The sequence below is a fragment of the Microcebus murinus genome, chromosome 23, assembly GCF_040939455.1.
Source record: "Microcebus murinus isolate Inina chromosome 23, M.murinus_Inina_mat1.0, whole genome shotgun sequence".
NCBI classification, from domain to species: Eukaryota; Metazoa; Chordata; class Mammalia; order Primates; family Cheirogaleidae; genus Microcebus; species Microcebus murinus.
In genome coordinates this window covers 26398707-26425263 of record NC_134126.1, presented here as the reverse complement: position 1 = coordinate 26425263, position 26557 = coordinate 26398707, and the positions used below count along the sequence as shown (strand labels likewise).

General features: G+C 51.6%; 1 protein-coding gene across 1 annotated transcript in view; it reads right to left on the bottom strand.

Annotated features, from left to right (window-relative positions):
- Nucleotides 1–26557, bottom strand: part of PLXNA2 (plexin A2) — a 208407-nt gene that overhangs the window by 70241 nt on the left and 111609 nt on the right. The window contains exon 5 of the mRNA XM_012758763.3: nt 2394–2494. Coding sequence (XP_012614217.2) covers nt 2394–2494 — 101 coding nt within the window. The remainder of the gene's footprint in view (nt 1–2393; nt 2495–26557) is intronic.

Sequence of the window (26557 nt, the reverse complement as noted above, 5' to 3'; positions counted from 1 at the left end):
AATGCCTTGAGACAGACAAGGAGCCGCAGCCTGGGTTGCCTGTGTCAGAAAGCTCGTGCGGCTGTTTCCCCCAACATCTTCATCTCTGGCGCTGGGCTCCTCCGCCCACAGGGACAGGTGGGCAGGTGACACCAGCACCCGGGAGCTTCCGGTTGCCGCCGTCCTTGTCCCATGGGAAGGCGCGCCAGGACTGGTGTGTGTCCCGACCAGATAGCCGTGGGGACACTACCAGATTCCACAATCGAGCAGTGATTCCCGCTCTCGCTCCCCCCCCAAACTCCTCCCCCTCTCCCTTTCCAGGCACATAATGGATCTAAATATGAATGCTGTCAAAGAAAAGAATTATTGAGGTTTAAGTGAATCCTTAAGATAGCTCTAAAGTGAGCTCTTGACTGGAGCCTTTATCTCATTGACTCACTGAAATGGCTCTTTTTTATCATACTATTTATGGCAACAGCTCTAACAGAGATAAATAGCCGGGAGACAATCACACACTTGCAAGAGCAAGGCACACGGAAGAGGCTGGAAGGTTTCAAATCCGCCCCAGACCCAGAGGCTCTTTAGCCATCTTCCTCCCTCCATCCTTGAGGCCGGCCTGGGAGCTGGAGATTGCTCATCTCTTCATTCCCCTGTCACCAGGTCGGGCTTCTGGGGACAGCTGGGAGAGCATTGCACGAAGGGCTGGTGAAGATGAGGGTGACCAGCCCAGGAGGAGGACCTCTGGGAGGCAGCGTGGCTGGGGGAGGAGTACCCTGGCAGGCAGGGAGGACTCTCAGTGCAGGCTTGGTCACTCCAGTAGCCACAGCTGACTTCGACCAGGAGGACGACAGGGGTGGTCTGGGCAGCTGGGAGACTCAGGCACTGCCCTTGGATCTGTAGGTGTTAGGACGAGTTAGGGAAAGCAGATGTCCCTGCTGTCGAATAAATGATAGTCCCTGATCCGTAATTTTGGTGTGTTCTCCATGGGAGAAGAGCCACAGGCACTGAAGCTGGGAGGGCAGAGAGGAGAGGAGCAGGGAGTAGGTGGCGTAGTTAGACATGATCACTGCAGAGCCACAGGGCAAGCAGCCCAGGACTCCTTGCACAGAGCTGGTGGGGGACTGTCATGTTCTTTGGAGGAAGAAATTCTTTTGAGGAGAGAGAGCCTGCTGGCTGGCTGGTGAATCAACTCACTGGAGGGAACCCAAATTTACCCCCTCCCCACACCTTTGCCAGTCCTGGGGTGCAACGTGGGTGGATGGCATCAGCATAATTACCCCTCGTCTGACCTGAATGGAGACTCAACTGTCCAAGGTTTTTCTAAGAGCATCTTTGCAAAACTTTTCGAGGCGTCTCTTACCTCTACAACACGAGCAGGGTCCCCGGTATTCGTGGGCTCAAATCCAGTCCGGATTTTGCATCTGTGAGGCACCAGCCTCTCTCCCTCCCTCCAGAGCCCTCCCAACACCTGCTGCAGAGGCTGGAAGCCAAGAGCTATTGTGCAGGACCCTGAACTCTGGCCCTCTGCCTCCGCCTCCACCCCAAACCCAGCGCACTGCATCGAGATGCTCTGGTGACTGGCACGGAGCCACCGAGCTTCCAACTCCACTGGGCGACAGCATTCCCAGCCAGCTCCCGCCTTGTTCTCTCCCTCTGGGGCTCTTCGAATTAGGAAGTTTAAGTATGATTTTGCATTTCTATTGAGCGGGTATTCAATGGCTGAGGATGAGGCCAGTTGGAGTGAGGTTCGGGTTTCTTGGAACCGTGAAATAATGAGGCCAGAAGGGCCCCCCCAAGGGGCCAGGGTCCATAATAATTATTTTGATTTGTGTAGCCTCGTCTGGGCTTCCTTGTCTCCAAAGCATTTATTATTTCATTTAGGCTTCGCAATTCACCTGCGAAACAGGCATGTTCCCTATCTGGCAATGGGGAAACGAAAAGCCTGGAATTGTCAGTGGACCCTGCCAGGGTCACACACAGCAGCTAGCCAGGGTCCAAACCACCCCGTCACCCCACCTCCCCCCAGTACTCCGCCGTCCACGTGCTCTTGGCGGGGGGGGGGCACCTATTTCAGGCTCCATTGAGGAAGTTTTGGGGAAACCTAGAGATTCTACAGCTTCCCTGTGCGTTCTGTCAATGACACGGAGATATCGGCATGTCACTGCAGCGCAGCTGGGAGGGCAGAATTTGGAAGTAAAATGAAAGACAGGGAGGCGAAGGCATTGCATTAAGAAAGAAGGCCCGCCCGTGGCCTCTCTGCTTCTTCCTGCTCTCAGAAACAGAGCCACGATTAGAATTGCTGCTCAGAAGAGGGTGATTCCCGTCTCTGTGCAAACTGTGGTCACATCCCATGACCCCAGGAGAGCCCCCGGCCTTCTGCGTGCCCAGCCCTTCTCCAGGACACCCCGACTTACATGTTGTGCAGGGCGCACCAGCCACAGTGAGGGTCCCCCGAGCTCAGGCACTCCCCACAAGTCGTATACTGTTCGCATGACTCCACGGGGACCCTGGTGACCTGGCAGAGAGAGGAAAGAGGGCACAGTGAGGTCAGGTGGTGACATCTAGCAGATGTGTATCAGACACACCTACATCCACCCAAACTCGCACTGCCACCTCCCCTAAAGAGGTGACATGGAGCAGGGTGGGGGGGCAAATCGGCCACCCTCGATGTCCTCATCTCTTTGCCCCCATAAGGCAGAGAGTGTTTCCCAGCGGCAGGCCTGAGACTTCTTGCCTTTGCCAGAGGTGGAAGCAAATCCCCCCAGTCTATTTCTGCCTGCCACGGACTTCCTCTCGAGAGCCGGGCAAGCCAGTGGCAAGTGCTGAAAATGGTTAACTCCGCTGAAAGGCTATTGAGTGGCACAAACTCATCTCTGAAGAGCTTTCAGCTGGGCTGGGGCTGAGACATCCTGCCTGCACAGAAAACATTCAAAAAGGGGAGAGGAGAAACTTTTCCCCGTCAAATAATATTCATAGTACGGCACAGGCTCTTTACAGCCAACCGAATATACCACCTGGATCCAATTATCCCATTCTCTGATGTCTGCATTCAGCCTCTCTAGTAAATCTCCCGGCCTTTGAAAAGTCTGGCTAAATGGGAACATCCACAGAAAAGAGCTGCCGGGATGAGTCTGTCTTGCCCGGAAAGTGGGACTCTTTGCAGATCGACACCCTGCCCCCCACCCCCCAGAGAGCGCAGCCCTTGCAAACGCGTTCTGGCTTTCTGGGGCGCGGGGTTGCGAGTTTGGATATTGCTCACTCACCCCTACCTGCACAGGATGGGTGACAACGAAGGCCGGGCAAGGGGGGGATTAGAGGCCTGAAGTGTTGTTCCATTTAGTACGTCCCAGGTGTCTGTCCCCAGCCGGGGCAGGAGGCTGCTGTGCTGCAGAAACACTTGCCGGGCTGGGAATGGGCTGTCACTTGTCAGGGCACTAAGGTCCCCCACCTACCGGATGTGTGAGCGCAAGTGAAAACACAACCCTCGGCCCAGCAGCACCGCGTTCTGCCTCCGGCAGGAGGACAGAGGATATATGATGGAGACACCTTCACGGCATCCTCCGGAGAGGTTCTGGAAGGACCCTAACACTGTGCATTCTGCAAATGTTTATCAGATGTCGGCCCCGTGGAGGGTCCGGTGCTAGGCGCCAGGGAAACGGCAGCAAGCGGCACACGGATTCTACCCTTGCGGGGCCCAGAGGGAGTTGGCAATTGCAAATCCAGAGCTACCCTGTTGCGCTGCGTTTTTGTTGCATGGGGTTGGCCCCCAATGCTCACGCTGGGGGGCTTGGAGGCTTAGAGGAGTGGCGGCAGGTATAAGCTATGGGGAGGAAGGGACCAGGGGAATGAGGGCAGGTATTGAAGGGTAAGGATGGGCCAGATGCAGAGACCTGGAGACACGAGCCGAGCTGAATCACGGACAAGCTCAGCACACCTTGAGTGCAGGGTGTGCCCAGATGAGGTGAGGTGGAGGGAGGAGAAGAGCCCCTCTCTCTGTTGGCTGTCCCCACCGTCCTTACTACACTGTCACACTTGCCATTCCATATAAGGCTTTTCTGTGAGCGACATGATGGCCTTTAAACCTTCCCAACTTTCCTTTAATAATAAAAACATGAAATGCGGGGAGATAAGTGTAAAATCCTGCAATTCAGTTTTAAAAACCCTGATGCCCCAAGTGTAGGTTGGGGCATCGCTGGCTGGAGATAGCTCAAGCGTAAGGACCTGAGGGTTTGAACTGACTCCCGATATCACAGGGCAGGGGGACGTGATACCGAAAGCAGCTCATCTGATCCTGGGCTACATAAATAGACACACAGCGTCAGGGTCCAGAGAGGCGGTGTCACACCGGGGAGTCCCAAGCTCAGGTCTCTGCAACCTGCCCTCGGAGGGACGCTGCTCAACCAGAGGGTGGCTGGGACGGGCTGGGACCCTGATGTGGATCTGGGGTATAGGGGAGGACCTGGGACGTTTGTTCAGCCCAAAGAAGAATAGTCTCAAGGGACTCCAGGAGGGTGTTTCCCAGTGTCTGAAGGGCCGCAGTGTGGCCGCAACAGGACTCGTGGGGGAAAAGTTTCAGGGAAGCTCGAAAGAAAGTCAGTGTTGTCCAAGAATGCAACCGCCTGGCTTCCCGAAGGAACGCCTGCCACTGGGGTGCATGACCACAGTCAAGGTGACATTTGTCTGGGAGGCTGTAAAAGGGATCTCTGCCCTCGTAAGAGGGCTGCATTTGTCCCTTCCCATTCCGACATTCCAAGGTTCTGTTTCCCACAGTTTACCTAACTCCTCCCTGAGACTATTTAGGATTGTTGTCCTGTGTGACTCTACAGTTAAAAGATAACATCCAGCCATCACTGCCACCAACCGATTTCACAAGGCCTTACGGAGTAACCCTTGAACCCTGCTCATGGCCCTCGAAGCCTGCAAGAGGCACCTTGGGGACAGGTGCGTGCCGGGGGCCTTCCAGCGTGCCGGTGCCAGGCCTGGTGGCTCTCAGCCCTTTGGGGTATCGGGAGCCCTGGCTGCCTGGTGGGCTTCCGCCGGCCCCCTCCAACCCGCCCTCCCGGGCCCTGAGAGCAGCAGTCCAGTGCCCGGCCTCCCTTTCTTGGGTTTCGGGCTCTCCGTGAGTGATGTCTGCATCTGGCTGGGAATTAAAACAACTGTCTGCATTGCATTCGGCCCGTCTGTCAAAACACAGCCCGGCTCTCAGCAGCTGGGAAAGGGGGCCCTGAATGGGAGCAGTGTCTCCAGCAACAAAGCCCACTTTCACGCCAAGTGCCGCGGAGATAGTGAAACCCTGTTCTTCTCCAAACGTGAAACCAATGGCACAACTATTTTTCCTGTTTCCTGGGCCCTCCTGGTGGGATTTTTTTTTTTTTTTTTTTTTTTTAATGCACCGGAGTTGAAGTGCAAAGTGAAACAGGAAACTGGAAACTTACAAGCAAGGGGGCGGAGTATGTGTGTGTGTGTGGGGGGGGGGGGAGGATCCTAAAACTTGAATTATTCTCTCCTCTAAGATCTAAAAGTCATGCACAAACCAGAGGAAAGAAACGTCCCAGTGACTGGGAGGAGACTCTCAAAGTCAGCTGTTCCCGGGGGCCCTCTCTGTCTCCTACAGTCATGTGCTGCCACCGTCATTCATCAGCCCGTGCTCACTGACCGCTGGGCACTTCAGAGTAGAAAAACCCACAGCATCCCAACACGGCTAGCACCTTCGAGTTGCAAACAGACTAGCAATAAAAGCAAGGAAGTGGTACGCGTTCTAAGAGAGGTATATCAGAGAGCACTGAGGGAATTGAGAGCAAAAGAGAAAACACTTCAGGCTCTGCGCTGTCCGGGACAATAGCCACTAGCCCCAGGTGGCTGCGGAGCACTTGAAATGTCGCTGCTCGGTCAGAATTGGGACGTAACATGAGTATGCGATACACGCAGGGTTTCGAGGATTTAGCAGGGAAAAGGAAAAAAAAAAGGAAAATATCACATGTATTCTTTTTTTTTTTTATCGGGAGGCTGGAAGATGCAATTTTGCATCTATTGGATTAAATAAAACGTATCATTCATTTCACCCGTTTCTTCTCACTTTTTGAAATGTGGCTGCTGGGAAAGTTAAAATTACACGTGTGGCTCATGCTTGTGGCTCAGATTTTACTTCTATCGGACAGCGCTGCCCTGGGTGGAGAGTGCGCGGCAGGTGTCTGGGCCCTAAAAGGTGAATCATATCTATGAAGACGCAGCAGTCCAGGTGGGATGGGCACGTAGGCAGACGCAGGAAAGAGAGTTTCTGCAGACACCTTGCTGGAGGGCAAGAGAGCGAGGGTGCAAGTCTGGAGGGGCGGGTGTGCATGACCTTGGGAAGGACTGTGAAGGCCACGGAGCCAAAACACGTGACATCTCTGAGCTTTGTGGATTCCTCCTTGGCCAAAAGAAACGTCCTTCAAAAGGCGGCCCCGTGACTCTCAAGGAGCAGTGGCTTTCAACGTATAGCCCTCGAACCGGCATCTTTGGCCTCACCTTGGAGATTATTAATCATGAAAATCCAGGTCCACTAAATCAAAAATGTGCTGGGGATGGGGGCCCCGGAAATGGGTTTTCACAAAGCTAAAGTTTGAGAACTGCTTCACGCAGACGGTCTCAGATCCCTAGGGAAGCCTTTTGAAAAGCCAGGCCGTGGGGCCAGGAAGAAACAGAGTAAGACTCTGTCCTGGGTCTATGGAAGGAACTAAGAGCAACTTTGGGGGTGCAGGGAGAGGCAACAGTACTCTGGGGACTTCATGCCCAGGGAGAAATTGGTTCTAATGATTCCAAGTCCGTGAAGCCCGTAAAGGATAAAGTTCAAACCTCCGGAGTCAGGCAGGGGCCACTTTGCTGGGCACCCCCAGGTGGCAGTGGGGTGAGCACTTGCTCCAGGACTGGGCGGGGCGGGCGCTGTCTCCCGAAACTCCAGAAGGAGCCGGAGCTTTCTCCCGGAGAGTGTCCACCGCATCAGGCGGTGCTTCGTCAAGGCTGACTCAGAGTTTAATGGGACACTCTAGGATGCTTTAATTAGTGTTTGTTTATTATTATTGCGTTTTAATTATGCCGGCAGCTCCCTCCCCCACTCCGCGCTGAGTGCTGGGATCCGAGGCTGGGCGGGCTGGCAGGAGAGTGGGCCACGGGGACCGCACGACAGGGGGGCGCCCCCTCCACTGCCGTCGCCCCCGCCGCCTCCCTGGGACGGGTGCAGCTTCAGACTGGTTTCCGCCCTCGCGCTCCACGCGCTTTGCTGCTGCATCTTAAGTCTTGTAATTACGCCTCTAATGAATATAACTGTCCTATTAAGTCATTTACTTAAGAAATACTCTTAATTAAAGGTGACTCACACTGTGTTCTTGGCTCCACTGGCCCCGGGGCCCCGCGTCTCTGGTGCCCGCCTTGCCCGACTCGGTGGCTTGGAGATGCGCGTGGGAAGGGCTTGGCAGGGGGCTGCGGAGTGGGGGGCGGTTTATCCCCCCCCCACTCCCTCAGTTCAGCATATGGGTAGCCCACTCGGGGGTGGGGTGAGGCCCGCCCAGTGCAACCAGAAACATTGTCACATTGCTAGTGGTGGTGGTGGGGGGGGACAAGTCCCCAGGGGGAGCTGCTGGATTCCAGCCTCATTCCCGAAGAACATGGCGGACCTGTAGGATGTGGGCCATCCAGGGTGAGGCCCGGGCAGTCGCTGTCATCCCGGACAGAGGCCCTGGACAGCTGCGATCACCAGGTGCAAACGCATCGCTCTTGAGGTGGAAGCCTTCCCCAGCGGTGGACTCGGGAACAAGCCCCCTTTGCTGCAGCAGCTTCCAGACAGAAAATCAATGCTCATCGTTGCCACCTGTGTGCACAGCTGGACGGAGCTACAGGGTTCCGACCACCGGGAGGGCTCTTCCAGAGAAACATGCGAGTCCAAAGCAGAAAAACCCACTTGATTCTGATAGTGGACTGGGCCTGAGTCCCGTTCGGTCTGCAAATATTTACTGAGCACTTATACTGTGCTCAGCCCTCTGTTAGGCACTGGGGCTACATTTTCTGCCCTCCTGGAGCCTGTGGTTGGGTTGAGAATAAAACCAAGGAGACAGGTAATCTCAATGTGGTAGGACAGGTGCCACCACCATAGGGGTAGAACAAGAGAGTCCTGGCTCAGAGGACAGAGAGCAGCGCTCGCCTTGGGGGCTCTGGCATGAGCGCTCAGCATGCAAGAGGCCTGCAGGACTGCTTTGCAACCGAGCAAGAGGGAGCCAGAGCGGGAGGGAGGGACAAGGGAAAACTGTTCCCGGGCTAGTGGAGCCCCTCCGAGACTGAGCATTTAATCCCCTGCTTCCCTGGAATCTGCCCTCTCCTCGCCAGATGGTCCACCTGTCCCCGCACACGTCCTGGGCTCCCGACACAAGGGAAGAAACAGAGGCCTGCTCGGCGGCCGGGAGCCAGGTGGCAGGGGTGGGAGGTGGCACAGACACCCGGCTGGAGCACGCAGTTGGCCTCATCAACAGCCCCCTGGTCCCCAGGGCCCGGGGGCAAAGCGCGTAGCAGCTGAGGCCGGTGGAGCTGCGCCCCGACCAGCCCACCCTCTCACCCCTTCAACTCTGCAGGGTCTAAGATCCACTTTCTCCTCTTTGCCCCCAGTCCAAACCTGCTCTCAGGAAAAGACCTGACACTCGCTGACACGCACGGCTGATGGCAGATTGAAGAGAGGCCCCACTACGGCTGCCATGTGGACGGAGATCAATAATACAATCACAGCAACACTAGGAGAGGGTTTTAGCATGTTTGAAATGCTTTCACACACATTATCTCATTTGATCTGCACAACTCCCCAGAGAGGAAGAGAGGACAGGTATTGTTATGTGCTATGATTTCCATTTGATCCACCGGGAAATGAAGGCCCCCAAAGGGCTGGCTTAACTCTTCCCTGGCAGGAAGTGGAGAAGTGGCCTGCTAGAGCAGGACCCTCCGTGGCCTGCTCGAGGGGTAGAGAGGGAGGAGGAGCTCGGGAGTCTGTTCCAAGAGAAGGAGGCTGAGGCCAGACCCCAGGCAAGACCAGAGTAGGTGCAGGAGGCTTGGAGCAACCTGAGGGCAGGTGAGGCTTGACTTCTCTGCACCCCACAGCTCTTGGTCCCCAGCACCCGCTCACTGATGGAATGGATAGGTGGGTGGAGTTTTTCTTCTTCCACATCTTATCAGTACTGCCGCAAATGGGTGCAATCAGCATAGAAAGGCCTGTGGATTTTCTGCCTGACAGTGGCCAAGAGTAGGATCCTGGCAAGGCGAGAAATGTAAGTGGAGGTTTGGGAGGCCTAGTCCAGTCCCCAGCCCTGGCCTGACTCTCTCAGGGGCAGAGGCCAAAGTGGACCCTCTGGGGAAGGGCCAGGCCCTCTCTAGCTTGTGACGTGCCTTGTGCTGCAATCCCTCGTCCCTTTTGGCTCAGCAAGTCTCCGGGGAGAAGCGCCCACACCCTCTCTCTGTCCTGCAGAGGGAAAGAGGTGACGTGTACCGCATGCCTGAAGCAGCACCTTAATCTAAATCTCCCCCGCTGGGAGCGGTGAAGGTGAGGGGGTAGAGGCAATGACCAGATCATGTCTCCTTGGATCTGCTCCCAGGGGTCTGATGGGCACTGAGGCGTCCTGATGGCTGGCACTACCTTGCCGTGAGCTGGACAGTTTTAACTAAGCTTGTCAAACAGAACGAAGCAGCAGGAACAATAGTAATAACAGCTACTATTTATCCAGCATCTACTGCATGCCAGGTGCTTTACATATATTATCTCATTTAATCCTTAGACCCACCTGGCGAGGCAGGTATTCTTAGTCCTCTTTTGCATGTTAGAAAAACTGAGTCTCAGGTTGGGTAACCTGCCCAAGGTCGCCTGCCTCGTGGGTGGCAGAAACGGAATCAGTCGGAGCCCAGGTTTGTCTTATTCCCACGCTGAAGCAGGGAGGGTCGAGGCAGAGACAAGGACTAAAGAGAAAAGGTTCCAAAAGCTGGCAGACAGGGCTTTTCTCCTTCCTAGAAAGGACATCTTTCTGCTTCCCAGGCAAGCTGGGGGACGCCGCAGTTTGGATCACCCTGTTGCTGACCACGGCGCGTCTCTTAGCTCGCTTTACTCTCCTCTGCTTTCCAACAATGATGCAGCTGGTGAATAAGGAGCCAGACGGCCAAAGAGGCTCCACGAGAGGGTGAGGAGGGAGACAGGCTGGGGAGGGTGCAGGATCCCCTGCTGAATTGATTTTTAAGCTGCCTAGGACCAGAGCCATGATGGAAGAGGCTGTGAGCAGGTTCCATGTTTCCCTCCACGGTTTTCCATCTGAACCCTCTATGGAGTGTCACTGAGCCCTCTCTTAGCGCAGCACAGCTTGGGTAGGGGACGGTGGCAGGGGCTTCATCCTGGTCTCCCCAGTTATCGGCTACATGCGCCCTGGGCACTCAGCTGTGCTTCAAGCCTCCGCTTCCCTATCATTAAAAAGGAGACAGCAGTACCTGTCTCACCCATCTCAGGGGTGGTGTTCGGGGAGCAGAGTATCTCTAGCTCACATTTTTGGCTTAGTTCTTTCCTACGAATCAGCTTCCCAGTAATTCATGTGAGCAGCTCGTTATCTGTTTGTTCCCCACACTAGATCCATTTCTTTAAAAATCAGTAGTGGTGCACCCAGATCCCCTTAAGTCCTCATAACGTGAACACCCACCCGGCCTCCCGTGCGTCCTCTGAGCTGTGAAAGTCACGTGACCAACATCAGTTTTTTAAAAACAAAAGGAGGCACGAAAACCCCAGGAAAGCAGCTGGAGGTTCCGCTTGTGATTGCAACCAAAGCAACACGCAACCTTCTGACCAGAAGCCGACCCCAGGGCTGTCTCCTAAGCACTCCTGACCATCCGAAGGCCTGAGGGTGGAGCGGAGTTCAAAGAGAAAATCTATTTTTAATGACTTGGGGGAGAAGAGTGGAGTGGCTGAGTAATTCGGAGTAATTAAAGCTATCCATCACTCAGAGAGAGGACTCCAAAGTTGGTTGAACTTTTCAATAACATTTTTTCCCCCTTATTCATAAAAGCCCAGCAGAGGTCCTGCAGCAGGCAAAGGGGAGAGGACAATGGGAAAAGAAACTTCTGACCCTAAACGGTGGAATTTCACCTCTGGATGAGCGCTGGGTCAGCGGCCCCTCCTGCAGCCTGTCTTCCAGTACAGGCCACGTTTTGTCCTGGCTAAGAAGGCGGCCTTGAGGGGACAGTCCCCAGCTCCTATGCTGATCAGCCACATGACAGTAAGTTAGTGGCGAGACCTCCTAGGGCCTCACCTTCCTCCTCTGTGAAATGGTGACCATAATGCTATCAGTTTCACAAGGTTGTCTCATGTGCACACCTGCACACAGCTGGTGCTCAACAGTGGCACTTGTCACGCTCGTTCTCGAGATGCAGACCCCACCGAAGGTGGCAGTGTTTGCATGGGAAAGCTGCGAGGGGGCCCTGGCCGGGCTGTGCACGCTTGTGTAGGGCCACCTTGAACAAGACACATAGCCTTTTTGGGCTGAGACTGCTCTTCCATTATACGGGGAGAATTAGGTCTGCCATCTGCATGAAGAACAATACAGCCCCTCAAACTACTGCCCTTATTAATGACATAATCCCAGTGTTGTGAATGTGCTGAAACCCAGGATCCTTGGCTGAAAGAAGTCAAATTAAGCCTCGTTCCCTGAAGATGAAGGTAAAACGCGGGCCAGGTAAAACTACAAAGAGGGTAGGAAACCGAATGAGTGAAGCAGATATCCCAAATACCACACCGTATTTGCTCAGACAGGACTCCCGTGCCAGGTCTACGAGGGAGGTGGAAGAAGGGCCCTTTCTAGTTCTGGTTTTTGGAAGGATCTACAAAGAAGCAGAGATGCTGATACTATGTTGTCTCCATGACAACAGTGGATTTATTCAGTTAGGGAAAGCGGGTGGGATAGGAAATGGGGGATGAGAAGGATTTGGGAAACAGGGCTCAGAAACACCTAAAACAGATCCCCTGCCTGGGAGCCATATGCCTGGGATTAGCCAGCTCCCATAAAGCTCCTTATAGGGCCAACCCTGACCCTCCGACCCAGGAGGGGAAGGTGATGATGACAAGGGGCTGGAGTGAAGGCAGGGACGCCCCCCACCCCAAGCCACCCCCACGCATTCATTCCACACCGGTGATCTGCCCAGACCTGGTTCCGATGGGGCAGTTCCGCACGCCAAGCCCGAGCCCAGCCTTACCACGGGGGGCTGGACTTCACCTGGGAGCCGGGCCTCTGCCTAAAGGCCTGGTCTCTGGGCCTCGCCCTTCTGATTTCTGGTTCCCCTGCCCTCTAGCTCCCAAGAGAGCATGAGAGGAGGGGTTCGGAGCTCCTGTCAATCCCAAATTCTCTTTTGAATTTGGAAGCATGTGAGGCTTGGAAGATGAGGTTTGGGGTGGAAATCCTCAAGGGAAGAAGCCCAAGAAGAGGCTGATCAGAGATCTGGGGTAAGAACATCTTCGCTGTTGTCTGAGTAGAAGGTTAAACCTAACTTTAGTATTGTTTCCGATAAGGGGACCCAGGGAATTTATATTTGGGGAATCCTTTCATAACAGGGAAAGTGGGGTCATTAGGATGTCACTGCTCCTGAAAAAGACCATAAAAAATAATAGCTCCCTTTGGCAAAGTTCCTGGCATTGCCTCCCAACCAAGCTCTGGTTTCTGTCCCTTGGTCGCCTGCTGCACCTGCTGCTCTGGTCTTGGCAGCCATGGCGACTGGTACATATTTGCAGGTTCTCAGGGCCTCCTTGTTTACTAATCTTCCATCCTAATACTTCCCTGGGGATTTGCTTCTTGAGATATGAAAGGACTCAAGGTTGATGGTCCAGGTCATCTTTATATAGGGAGGACAATCCCACCAGGTGGTGTATAAGATGGACTCAGATTTGGCCGAGCCTCACTGCCCAGGGCCTTCTATTTATTATGGCGGGGTTTTGGGAAAAGTTTTCGATTAGCAATAATCACGCCTTGGATAAAAGGTATGAAACTCATTGGCCATGAAACTGCCATTTGGCAGAGCTAGCCAAGGCCTTCTGTACCGCACCCGGGTCAGCACCTGTGTACCTAACAGAGACCGGAGCCAGCTCAGCACCCCACCCACGGGTGCTGGATCCGAGATGCCACCACCGCTCAGCCTCAGCTGTTGTGTGATTCCGAACAGGCAAGAAGCCACGGAGCCTCACCTTGTAAAACACAATTTTGGTTTTCAGCGAACACCACGGAATGCCTCTTTGGAACCATCTTTCAGCTTTCCTTGCTAATCATTCGAGACGTGCCTTTCTTGTCCTCTCCGACACATCAGATCTCTTGACAATATTCTCTCTGACTTTTCTTGGGGTGCTAAGTGACTGGTTCCCTTGGGCAAGACGATAGAGCAGTTTCTTGTCCCTCACAGCTCCCTAGGACAAATTAAGTGACTGGATGAGTGTGTGTGTGTGTGTGTGTGTGTGTGTGTGTCTATGAGAGAGATAGAGAGAGATGGGGAGGGAGATAGAGAGATGGAGGACAAGAATATGTGTTAAATCTCTGGGGGAAAAAAAAGAGTCTCCTATACTCTCGTGGAAACCTTTTAATTTCCTTTTTGTCTAGAGCTCAGATATTCATTCATTCAACCCTGGCAAGGTGGTGACAGGGGAGACGGGAGGCTCCCATGCTTTGCTGGGTCCTGCGTCTCTGTGGTGCCTTGGGAACCTTTCTAGAATGGTCAATCGGACAACGACCACTCCACAGGGGCTGCAGTGACCCCATGGCCTCAGCCTGGCCTTGTGAATCGGCATTCACGTACATTTGACTTATAACCAAGAAGGCCTGCATATAGTGGAAATACACTGGGTATTTATAATTTTTTCATTTCCTTGTTTATTCATTCATTCACCCAATCATGAGTCCACCCAGACTAGGTATCATGTCTTGCTTGTACTGTGGGTTCGTCCTGGTTACAGTGCCCTTCAGAAGCACAGCCTCTGCACAGGGAACATGTCATACAAGAGGTTCCAAGCTGGGAGGATTACTTCTGGCTGAAAAGACCAGGAAGGTGTCATCCCTTTGTGACAAGCCTTGCCATCGTGGAGACGTTCTAGCGGGCAGGAACGGAGGAAGGGCGCGAGGAGAGAACAGCAGGGGTGAAGCACAGACATGAGCAGGCGCTGGGGGAATTCCAGGGACGGGTGATTCCGAGGGCTAAGGGAGCTGATAGGAAAAGCGATTGGAAGGTAGAAAAAGTGATCCCTGGAAGGCCAGGGGAGGCAGTGGGAGCAGGATGGAGAGGAAGGAAGGAGCAGGAGGAAAAGCAGAAGCTTTGCATTTCTTCTTTCAGGATGTGTCCCACCCCGTCCCCAACCCACATCCTCACTGCAGGACGGAGGCCGATGGCTTCCTCAGTTTCCCTTCTATTCTTTCCACGCCAGATGTGCTCTGCACGCCCTCCTTTCTCCTTTCCTTCAAGGAGGTCGAAGGTGCAGTGGTTGAGGGCATAGGTCTAACAGTCGGACTGCCAGGGCCACATCTCAGCCCTTCTGCTCATTGGCCGTGTGGCCTTCAGTTACTGACCAGTAAACTGGTCATGACAGGAATTGCACATCCTTATATAAAGCGTATCTGCCGGTGAGGAACAAACTGAGGCGCAGGGAGGCTCAGTGAATTTGTTTAAAGTCGTTTTGCCAGTAAGTGGTGGAGCAGGGCCCTGAACCAGGCAGGCTGGCTTCAGAGCCCACTTTCTCACCTGCTATGCCATACTGCCTCTTAGGCAGGAAGGATGGCATGGTTTAAAGAATACGGAGCCCAGTGCCTTGCTGATAGCTGATAGTTATTATTAATAAGTATGTATTAAACACCTGCCATATATTCTGTATAGATATTAAGCTCAAAGAATGAACACGCACAGCCTTGATCCCAAAGTACTCATAATGTGTCAGGAAGACAGACAAACCTCCCAAATTATAATGAAATATTAGTGCTATGATTGAGATGCGGTAGAGCTACAGGAGCCAAGAGGAAGTGCAAATCAGGGAAGGCTTCCAAGAGGCAGTGTTTTGTATTGATGATCTCAGCTAAAAAAAAAAAAAAAACCAAAAAAAGTCCAAACAACAAAGAAAACACTGTCCCTTGGATAAAGTCGATAGTTCAAACATGCCAGCCTGATGCTTCAGCCTTTTAAACTCTGCTCCCCACCTGGGCTGACATTTACACTCCTGCCCCTTTGGCCAGCATGAACCCCCTCCTGCCGGGCTGACCTCCTCACGTGCTTGGTGCAGTCCTGCCTGCACGTTTTTGCTCGCACATTCCCACCAACCCGAATGTCCTCCCCTCTCCTGCTGGTGTGCAAATCCCTGGGCTGTCTGTCCTCCAGGAAGCCATCTGTCACTAACCTCTGTCACCTCTGTCTCTGAATTTGGAATCTGACTGCTTGCCCAATCAGCATGACCCTAATGCACTCTTTACATCCTTCTTAGGTGTGTGTCTTTTTAGATTATTCAGGGCTCTGCTTTTTATTTCTTCTCATGAGATATCCCTGTATGTTCCTACTTTTCTTACACAAAATAGGACTATAAATACCTGCTGAGAAGCTAATCATACTTGCCCAATGATCCAGGTTTTATTTTAAGCTACTTAAGGGAATGCACTAGGCTAAGATTCTCTAGGTGTGGCTGACGCCCCCTGGCATTCTGCTAGGATCCATTAGGTAACTAGGTAACTTGAGTTTTTTGGTTTTTTTTTTTTTTTTTTTAAATAGATGTAATGTTTTTAACATGGCAGAGGCTCATGGTTGTCATGAGAAGTATATAACTGCTGAGGTTATAGAGAGCCTAGCTCAGCCTCAACACATATTCAACCGGGCTGGACAAGTCACTTAACCTCTCTGAGACTCAGTTTCCACATTTATAAACATTGCTGGATGTTAAAATTAAAGCACCCACCAAAGCACCACAATGCAATCATGCTGCATTCTAAAGTAAGACGGCAAATGAGCATGCAATTTCTCACAGTAAGTTCTCAAGACTCAGGTTCATAATTCTTCTGACCCTTACCCTGGCTCCCTGGCCCAGTCAATGAAATTAAAGGGTTGAAGGAATGAAAAAGAAGAGATTTTGGCCGGGCCAGGTGGCTCACGCCTGTAATCCTAGCTCTCTGGGAGGCCGAGGCGGGAGGATCACTCAAGGTCAGGAGTTCAAAACCAGCCTGAGCAAGGGCGAGACCCCGTCTCTACTAAAATAGAAAGAAATTAATTGTCCAACTAAAAATATATAGAAAAAAATTAGCCGGGCATGGTGGCGCATGCCTGTAGTCCCAGCTACTCAGGAGGCTGAGGCAGGAGGATTGCTTGAGCCCAGGAGTTTGAGGTTGCTGTGAGCTAGGCTGATGCTGCCACGGCACTCTAGCCCAGGTAACAGGGTTGAGACTCTGTCTCAAAATAAATAAATAAATAGATAAATAAATAAATAAATAAAAAATAAAAGAAAACCCTTGGACTGCTGTAACCTAGCCACCGTTCCATAGAACCTCTTGGAAGTGGGCAGAAAATGCAAAAGGTGGGAAATTCAGAGGGCAGGCTGGTGAGCTCTCGGGCGGGTGGAGTGAAGGCAGGGACTTGGGAAGTCACTGCTTCCCTCTCCTCACTCCAACCTGTGCACGCGCTTCGCTTCGCTTGTGGCCGATGCGGACCCCCTAGGAGGGAGAGCGTTTTACAACCTGTCCTAGAAGACCCCCTGGAAATGCTGGTGGAACCTCACTATGAGCATCCATATGGAGGAAACTTCTAGAAAATCAGGACTTAGGGGAGAGGGGCCAGTTAAGAGGAAGCACCACCCACTTGCTGGGACTGAGAAGCCCGACAGGGAGGTGTCCAAAGGCCCAGGAAGGACCCAGCTCGGAAAGAGTCAGACACATCAACCAGGCCTGGGAGCAGGAGGCCACCTGTTGGTGACCACTCCGGTTCGAGTGAGAAGGAACCTCTCTGACCCCTCCCTATTACGAAGCAGCTCCAGCTGGGGGCAGGTGGGTGAGGAAGAGAAAGAAGAAGTCAGGGGAAAGTGTGCGGCAGGCCCAGGCAAGGGGAGGGAAAAATATCTGAGCTTCAGACAAGTCCAGAGTTGTCTGGAACTGGACGTTATAATTCCGAATTGAGACTGTGTTGGAGACTTCAAATGACCAGAGGACTTTATTGTCCCAGAGTGAGCCGAGAAGCTACGCGGCCTGCCTGAGCCCTAGCGAGAAGCATTTGGAAGGGATAATGGGAGACAGCAGAAAGCTGCCTTGCGACGGTCCCCCACCCCCCAGCACGCGGGTTGCTGTTAATGGCCGCTGCTCCTCGCTGCCATGCTGTCTTGAGGGTCACCAGAAGCGAGAGCCACAACGGGGCATTGTTCAGTGCCAGGCTTACTGCAGGGGAACCACTGCTGTTCCCTCTGGACACAGATTGGTAACTTCCTGATAAAATGGCCTTTTTGAAAAGGAAAACCCTGGATGTCCACTCTCAGATGGTTCAGCGGGCCATGCTTCCTGACATGCCGGTGGCCTTCCGGAGAGCGACTAGGTCACACGATCTCTTTCTCAACTCCAGCGGCTCCTGGGTCAGAAGAAGGTGAGAGCTGCCACACAGGCCGGTCTCTGGCCCCGTTTGCCTCCGCGTTCCTGGAGACGCGAGTGCGGTCGATACATGTGACGTCTGAAGGTGCGATCGATACAGATGACGTGGAAAGCCGGTCTGATGGAGACCAGGCTGCGGGGAGGAGCCGGCTCCCGGCTAGGAGCCCTCTGGGTGCTCCCGCCCTTCCCCTTGTCCCCACCAGGGTCCGATCCTGCCTGAGCAGTCAGTGGGGATTAGAGCTTTGCAGCCTCCTCTGCTCAAATCTTTACCTCCCTCACTGCTTTGTCTTCCTGATCTCCTTCTGTGGCTGCTGCAAATGTAACCAATGTCACGGAGCCACGGGGGGAGGGGGGGACACAAGGGGGGGGGAATTTTGGGGGAAATAGAAGAGAGACAAATTATGTTTTGTCCTCTTAAAAAAAACCAGGTGCTTAGAAAATTAATTAGAGCAAATAATCACTGAGTTGTCTGGGTGTCTATTTTATTTGGTGCATGCCGGGTCTGGTGGAAAAAAAAAAAGCGGAATTTTAAATAATTTTGGAGTTATAACTGATGTAATTAGGTGCTCAGTGAACACTTAGCATCGAGCTGTGCTTATTAAAATTACTGTTTTAATCAGAACATTGCTGGAGAATCATTAATAATACAATGGCTTGATTCCCTGGAACTCTAATTAGACCCGGACTTTTAACCACCTGAGCGTAATCTGGCCCCGTCTGGATGCGCACCGCGGGTGAGGCATTATCATTCCAGGGCATGGGGGGGGGTGCTGGTGCATCCATACTGCTATTTAGTGACTGCCCGGGTGCTTTATTTTGGAGCGAGAGAGTGTGTTGCAGAGGCCCAGGGGTACCGAGGCTGAACCGTGGAAGGGGAGGAGGTCGGCCAGGGGCTCGGGGGTGGAGGTCGTCGGGAAGAAGTGGCAGGAGATGCCTGCTTGGCTGCCGCTGGCCAGGCATGCCTTAGATAGACATCGTCTTGCAGGGATCACCCAAGCCACGCGGCACGGACTCATCCAAATGCCCTTTCCCGGACGCCCCACCTCCACATGGGCCTCCTCCGAACCCAGCACACCCCCAGGGAGGGGGCGCAGCCCAAGGCCCCACTAAGTCGCGCCGCACGTGAGAAATCTAATGGATCCTTCACTAAGCGATAAGGGAAGGTTAATCTGGTGAAGGGCTGGGGATACTTCTTAATTCTCCTGTCCAACGCTTTGTGTCACCGCAGAGAGAGACCATGCCATCGACTGAGTTTCTCCGGAACTTTCTAATCCTTTAGGGACGTTTTGCGGGTAATGAGGTCCAGAGCTGCAGGGAGGTGAGTGGACGAACTCGTGTGCCGAGAGACACCCGCTGAGCTGGTGTCTGGGGAGAGGGGTTTTTGGGGAGATGGGGTCACTGGCCCAGCTCCCGGCTCTGAGCACAGAGCTCTGGTGTCTCTGCACCTTCAGCTGGTGGCTCGGTGTCAACAGCACTGATTCCGCACCAGGGTGGCCGAAAGCAAAGGAAATGGAAACGCGTTCTCTGCCCTCCTAGAGCTTGCTAACTAGTGGGAAGGACACAACAAAGATGTGAAAAAAAAGATTTAGGACACTTAAAAGGGAGATACTGAGATGTGAAAATTAAGCTGAAGCCAGACAAGGGCATGTGGAGCTAAGTGGGGATCAGAGTGGGGCGGGATTAATTAGGGAAGGGGGGCGAAGCTATAGGAAGGAGGACGGTGCAGCCAGACTTCATCTGCTGGGCCTGGGGGAGGGGAGGCAGCACTCTTCCTGTCCTTTATTAAGCATTCCCGAGACAACAAGGCTGAACTCTCTGAGACTCTCTGTCGGAGCCACCACTAGTCAGTGCAGCACTTCTGTGCAATTTGAAACAGGTGCCCCCTCTAGGTTCATGGCTTGGTAAGATGAATGAGGGCTCAGTTTCTTCCCCTACTTGTCCCTTTGTGCAGTGCACAACCTGAACCATCATATCTGGGACCATGATGCCCAAAGTCTCTAGGGAAGTAGGGAGTTGAAATGTGGTTGATGGATCTGTCCCAGTCTGACCCAGCAGACAAAATATCTTTAAGTGCTAACTATTGTGGTGCCTCATCATTTCTGTGAGGGGGTCGGCAGGTCCAGAGGGATGGACATGGACTATGGGTTCCGGAGCACGGAAGGCTCCATGGAGGAGACAGGACTTGAGAAGAGACAGGGGGGGGAAGTGTCCTGGGCATGAGGATGTCATAAACCAAAGCAGAGAGAATGAGCTTTGGGGTTGTGCTCTGGGGACAGCAAAGAACACAGTATGGGATGTTCCCACTTAGATTTCTTTTTTCACTGATTCCTTCCTTAGGTGTAGACATTTAAAATAATAATAATAATAATAATAAAGTAAAACAACTCTAGTCCTCCTCCAAGGAAGAAGAGGCCACTGGGAGAATTTCTCTAGAAACCAGCCCTGCTGGGAGGAAGCTCTGCATTCCCAGGGAAACCCACGCAGAGGCTCAAGGTCCACCAGGAGGAAGAGCTGGACGGGACAATCCTCGCCAGCTGCAAGACTGTCAGAGGGGAGGGACCCTGGTGGACTTCTGATCCCTGTCGGGACTCCCTGCCACCCCGTCTCCCCAGGGGGGCTCATACATGGCGGAAGGTGGGAAGAGAGGGGCACAATGGCCTCTGTGCTTTGGAAACAGATGGTTAGAACTCAACTCAAAAACTCTTGTGCTTCTGAAAAGAGAAGAGCATGAATGATGGTCCCTGAAACACACACATATGCACCCCATCCCTCCACAAACACAGACTCTTATACAAACACCCTCGTGCACACAAACGCACGCCCACACCACGCCTTCACAGTACACACGGCGACCCCGCCACCACGTACACGTTTCGCACATGCTCACATCACACACTCAATGATACTGCACAGGCATGTTCACGTCATACACACTCAGAGCACACAGACATGCCGGCCACTCTCATGGCCCCCCTCCAGCCCTGCCTGCACACAATCGTTAGAAGAAAAGAGCCATCAGGAGCTGTCTGCCTCTGGCTCATAGTGAAGAAAGATTAGGGGTGCCCAAGATTAAACAGGAGAGTTAAAAATGACAAACAGACTTCGAAACAAGATTAGAGTCTTAATGAAAACCATAATGAATGGAAGAGCCACACAGACATCACCCATAAATGGCCATAAATATCAGACCAACAGATGAGATCCTAGATACTGCAGTTTGGAACTCCATCAAATTACTTCTATTATAATTCATCAATAAATAACCAAGCCCAGCCTCACATTTAAGGTCCCATCATGTTTCAGAGAATAGGCTCTGACCATCATGTTTCAGAGAATAGGCTCTGAGGCCAGGCAAATCCAGGTTTGAATTCTGTTTTTGCCCCAACTAGCTTGGTTTTCCTGGGCATGTTAGTCTGCTTGGCTAGGTCTCAGTTTCATCATCTATAAAATGTGGACAATTATCCTCTTAATAGGGATGTTGTAAGAATTAAATTAAGTCCTGGACAGCAATAGTAATAATTCATAACAATACTAACAATTTAGATTTATTATTAAATATTATTAATTATTAAATATCAATAATTTATTATTACAGTTAATGTTAATTTTCACTATTATCTCTTGCTCCCTCCCCCACACCCCTTTTAGCTTCCTGGGGTCAAGGAATGCCCATTGGAGGCCCCCACTGGATGGTCGGGTCAGTTAAAAAATAAGGGAAAAAGGAGAAGGGAGATAGAAGGACTAGGAAAGAGAACAAGGTAGGAGAAAGAGCAGGGAGAAGAAGGGAAAAGGAAGAGAAAGATGGACGGAAGATTCCAGATCCCTCAGATGCACACAATGACATCTTCCGTGGTGTGGTGTCCACTCTCTCTTTGGGTGGTGGTTGCCAAGGGAAAGAAAAGTTCTGGATTAGCCAGAGAATTAAGGTGTGGCCTTCTTGAATTTTTCTTTTTTTTTAAATAGGAGCTTTAATGAGATATAATTAATACACCACAAAATTCATCCACTTAAGAGTGCACAATTCAGTGGTGTTCAGTGTGTTCAGGAATTGTGCAACCATCACCACAATCTGTTTTAGAATCCTTTCATCATCCCCCTAAAGAAACGCCATGCCCATTAGCAGTCAGTCCCATTCCCTCTCAACTGCTCTAGTCCCCTAAGCAACAACAAATCTACCTTCTGCTTCTAGGGATTTGCCTATTCTGGACATCTCTTATCGATGGAATTATACCATTTGTGGTCCTTTGTGACTGGCTTCTTTCACTTAGCATAATGTTTGCAAGGTTCATCCATATTCTAGCATATATTAGTAACCTCCTAAATTTCTTAATTCAAAGCCAAGAAAGTGAAGGACAAGAGCTTAATATTCCCACACATAAGCAAGCATTTCAGAATGGAAATTGTCCAATTGTTCACCCAAAGAAATCTCACTGAATCAAGGTTAGTCATTAGATTACACGCTTAGATATCAGATAGTTGCATTCTTTCATTTTTGCCATTGGGGAGACCAAAGTACAGTGAAATGATGTTTTCTAGTGTGGGTTTTTTTGCACCCTCCACAAACCTCTCAGGAAGAAAAGAAAACGAAATAGGCTCCAAATGTAAGAGCCTCTTGTCCAGGGTTTTATGATTCAGATTGAACGTTTAGAGACAAATAAGAGTCTCTTGGTATTTTGTCCATATGTCTCTCTCTTACCTCTTAAAAGTGACAATTCCCAGCTCAATTTTTACAAGGTAAAAGAATGACTCTCCTCTAATGGTTATCTGTCATTGTTTATGTTTAAAGTAATTTTGTCTGTTACTGTAGCCTTCAGATGTAGAAAAGCAGAAAGCAAGACCCCTAGGCCACACATGGCCCTGAGGTAGGAGGGGCTTAGGATCTGGATGGAAATGAGGTGGGAGGGGCTTAAGATCTGGATTGAAATGGGGTAGGAGGGGCTTACGATCTAGATTGAAATGAGATGGGAGGGGCTTACGATCTGGATTGAAATGAGGTGGGAGGGGCTTACAATCTGGATTGAAAAGGCCTAGGCTATTCACTGGATTTAGGAAACAACAATCACCTTTGTTCTCAAACTCAAGTGAGATGTGTTTCACAGGGTAACTGCCCTGAAAATTGCAGGAATGACAAGGTATCTATTCTACCTAGTTGATCCCAGAGAGAGAAAATATCTAAAGCTTAAACTATATGTGTAGCTTCACTCTCTGTCCTGAAGTCTACCAACATTACCCCATGGCCACTAGATGTTAGTCTAAGGCCATAGGTAAAGAAACTGAACTTCATGAATAATAGAACCAGAGATACCACTGACCAGTGCATATGCTTTAGGCAAACCCAACTAAAGAGAGCTGACAAAATATGTTTGCTATATATGTGAGACCTCCCTTCTTTCCTATAAATTCCAATATTGATATAGCTTGAATTATAGGGAGAGAGTATTGTCCACAGCTGGCCACAAGCTATGGCATCCTTAGGCCAGACACGGTGGTAGCAGTGGCGGCCACAGCTGAAGAACCAGGGAAGAAGCTCAGAGAACGAGTTGCAACTGCAGAGTTCAGCTATGAACGCTGGCCACTCTCTATTGGGGGTGTTCAGTGACTAGTATCTCTAGTTATCTCAGTGGATACGGTGGGACTCTCTGAACCAAATTCATTTTTAGACCCACATTCATTTCAAAATGTAACAATAACTATAGGAAGTGGCCTTTTGTGTAGGGCCATATTTCATGAAATAATACGATGTTGCCACTCCAAAAAGGTCAGGCATTGTTTATTAACAGTGTTCCCAAAATCTCATTAAATCTGGGAGCCTGAGGACACATGGACTAACTAACATAACACTTTGAAGCGATCTGCATACTCCTGGAGACTGTCTGGGGACCAGAGGAGCAGTTTTGGCCTCCTGTGGCTACTGCCTGGAAGTCCCCATGCTCCTTGGATAGCTGTCACTCATGCATCAGCGTCTCTCTGCATTCCATCTAGCACAGAGAGGGCACTGGTCAGATTCACCTAGCCCTCCAATTCCTTCCTCTATCAGAATTTATCCCTTAGCACATCCTTGGCAAACAAGTAGGTGATCCCAGATGAGGCAAACGGAGTTCTGAAAAAAAAATAAGGTGACTGGAATTTTCTCCCTTAATCTGGGCATGCTCCAGTTTGCACTAGGAGCATAAATTTGCATGCTGAATTCCAGAAGCCCCAACTCAAGGAATATTAGATAAAATAAAATTAATTCTTGTAATCCTCTGTGATCATATTCAAACCCAATATTCTGAGCTTGGCATGCAGGGCAGGTTTGCCTGCCCACTTTCCTCTGTGCTTTCGTACTAACATTATTTTCTCAAACACTGATTGAGCTCTGGCTGTATAAAGGGCACCGGGAGGGGACAGGCTCCCTCTGACCTGCATCCAGTCCTCTAGTAGCTTACAGCCTAACGGGGGAAGACACCAGATAGATTGATATTTACCAGGTGTGGTTTTATCATAAAAGCTAGAAAAGTTCAGAGAACTGAATCTATTCTAATTGGGGTAGATTGGGATGGTTTTGAGTGCTGTTGGAGACACAAGGAGGAAGGACAGCATGGAGGAGGTGGCAGCAAGCAGACAGTCTCCTCTTCGAACAAGCTCAAAACACCCGCATGGCTCTTGGGCCTGCATTCTGTGTCCTCGCCTTCTAGGGAGGCCAGTATTGACAGAGACAGCTCTTTAAGGTGGGGTGGTTCGTGGCTGAGCCCAGCAGGCCTTGGGGACTTGGGAAAAGGCCTATGACCATGAGCAATTGCCAAGGGGGGAGGGCAAGATGGTGATGGCAGAGAGGCTGAGGCAGTTTAGCATGACTTTCTGCAGAAATCTGTTAGACCCTGGGAAGCAACCTTGAGACCACACGGTGTTTTGGTTCTTCCTGGCTCCTCCATGAGATTAGGATTTTCCTGTGGTTCTAGAGATGGGATCAATCATGGAATATGTGGGCTTCGTTTTCTTGGGGGAATCAAACAGACTTCCTGTGCACCCAGTCTCTAGTGATTAATGATCTAATGACTGCCCGACACTGCCAGGGCTGGTCCGGAGCAATTTAGGATCTTTTAAGAAGCTACGGTTAGGCCGGGCGTGGTGGCTCTCGCCTGTAACCCTAGCACTCTGGGAGGCCGAGGCGGGCGGATTGCTTGAGGTCTGGAGTTCAAAACCAGCCTGAGCAAGAGCGAGACCCCGTCTCTACCATAAATAGAAAGAAATTAATTGGCCAACTGATATATATAGAAAAAATTAGCCGGGCATGGTGGCGCATGCCTGTAGTCCCAGCTACTCGGGAGGCTGAGGCAGGAGGATTGCGTGAGCCCAGGAGTTTGAGGTTGCTGTGAGCTAGGCTGACGCCACGGCACTCACTCTAGCCTGGGCAACAGAGCGAGACTCTGTCTCAAAAAAAAAAAAAAAAAAGAAGCTACGGTTTATGGAATGGCGTGGCATATACATTCTGTCACTTAACCCTTGCAGCAATCTGGGGGAGTAGATTCTAGAAATTGAGAGCTTGATGAGAATATGCAACTTAGGGAAAGGGCGCAGCCAGGATTCCAGATGTGCTTAACACAGAGCCTGTCCTAGCTGCCATGCCACTCCGGGTCACACGGGAGAGTGACCAGAGCCGTGGCATCCACGTGCCTGCCCTCTGTTCCCGGGAGCCACAGGCCACACTCCCACTCCCTCCTTTGCTACTCCCCTCGTCTCCCTGCCTCCGGAGCACGCCTGGAAGGAAGCTCACCAGGAGAGACGCAGGCACACTGTGTCCTGGGCCCAGGGACAGGTGACCTTTCCAATTCAGCACCTTTATAAATCTTACCTAATGAAGTTAAGGGGGAAAAAAAAAGAATTAATGAATAAATGAAGGTTAAATCACTCCCTGCAGAAAATTGATGCTGACAGCGAGGGCCAAGAAGAGAGCTTGGAAAGCAGGGAGCTGACTTGCAGAAGAGGCTTTTGAAATTCCCTTCCCCAAATTTGGGGGCGGTATAAAGCTTGCCAGTTCCGACATGGGCAAAGGAGGCTTTGGGGAGTCCAAGGAAGACAGTGTGAGGAAGATGGAGAGAGAAAACCATACTCTACCTTGGATGATGTTTTCCTGATGCTGATTTGGGTATGAGACACATACGTGTTCATACACACAGACAGACACACACACACACAGACAGACACACACACACACACACACACACACACACACACGCTGTGCATACTGTTAAATCCTGCAGGCAATCAAGACATCGGTAGTTTGGGTCTGCCTGGCTCGGCCCTAGTCTCCTGGGACCTCTGTGGCACATCTTCTTGTCAGCACACACTTGTTAGTCTCCTCTGTCTCCTTGACACCACTATGATTGTCCCCACTCCCAACGGCCACCCTCTCTGCGCTGCGCACCTCAGCCCAGTTGGCGCAGAGGGGCTGCAGATGAATGCATGGCTGAGCCCAGGAGTAGGAGAAAGGAAAGCAGAAATTGCTGCTGGCCGCGACGGGCAGGCCAGCCAGGCCCGGAGCTCATCGTGCAAGGAGTGGCAGGGGTTGGGAGGTGACGGATGCAAAGGAGACCCCTGGTGAAGCTCAAAGGGCGAAATCCGGGATGAGAGGCTGGAGAATCATGTCCGCTCCTGAGCAATGCTGCTGACTTACCAAGTCACCCTGGGGCAGGTCACTTGCTAAACTAAACCTCAGCTTAGCTCCTCAGTGAAACGGGGCAGGAAGAGGAAGGTCTGAAGGAGAGGATCCGCCGCGGAAGTCCTCCCTGGGAGCAGCGTGTATGGAAGATCAATAACTCTGGCTGCCTCTCCTCTCTGCACCCACAGGCTCTTAGGAGTCTGATCGTGGGGACAGGGAGGCTCAGGGGCCCAGTGCAGCTCGCCCGCCCTGCACGGTGAGTGGCAGGGGCCAGGGAGCCAACACCGAGCTGATGGAGGGGTGGGGATGCCGGGGT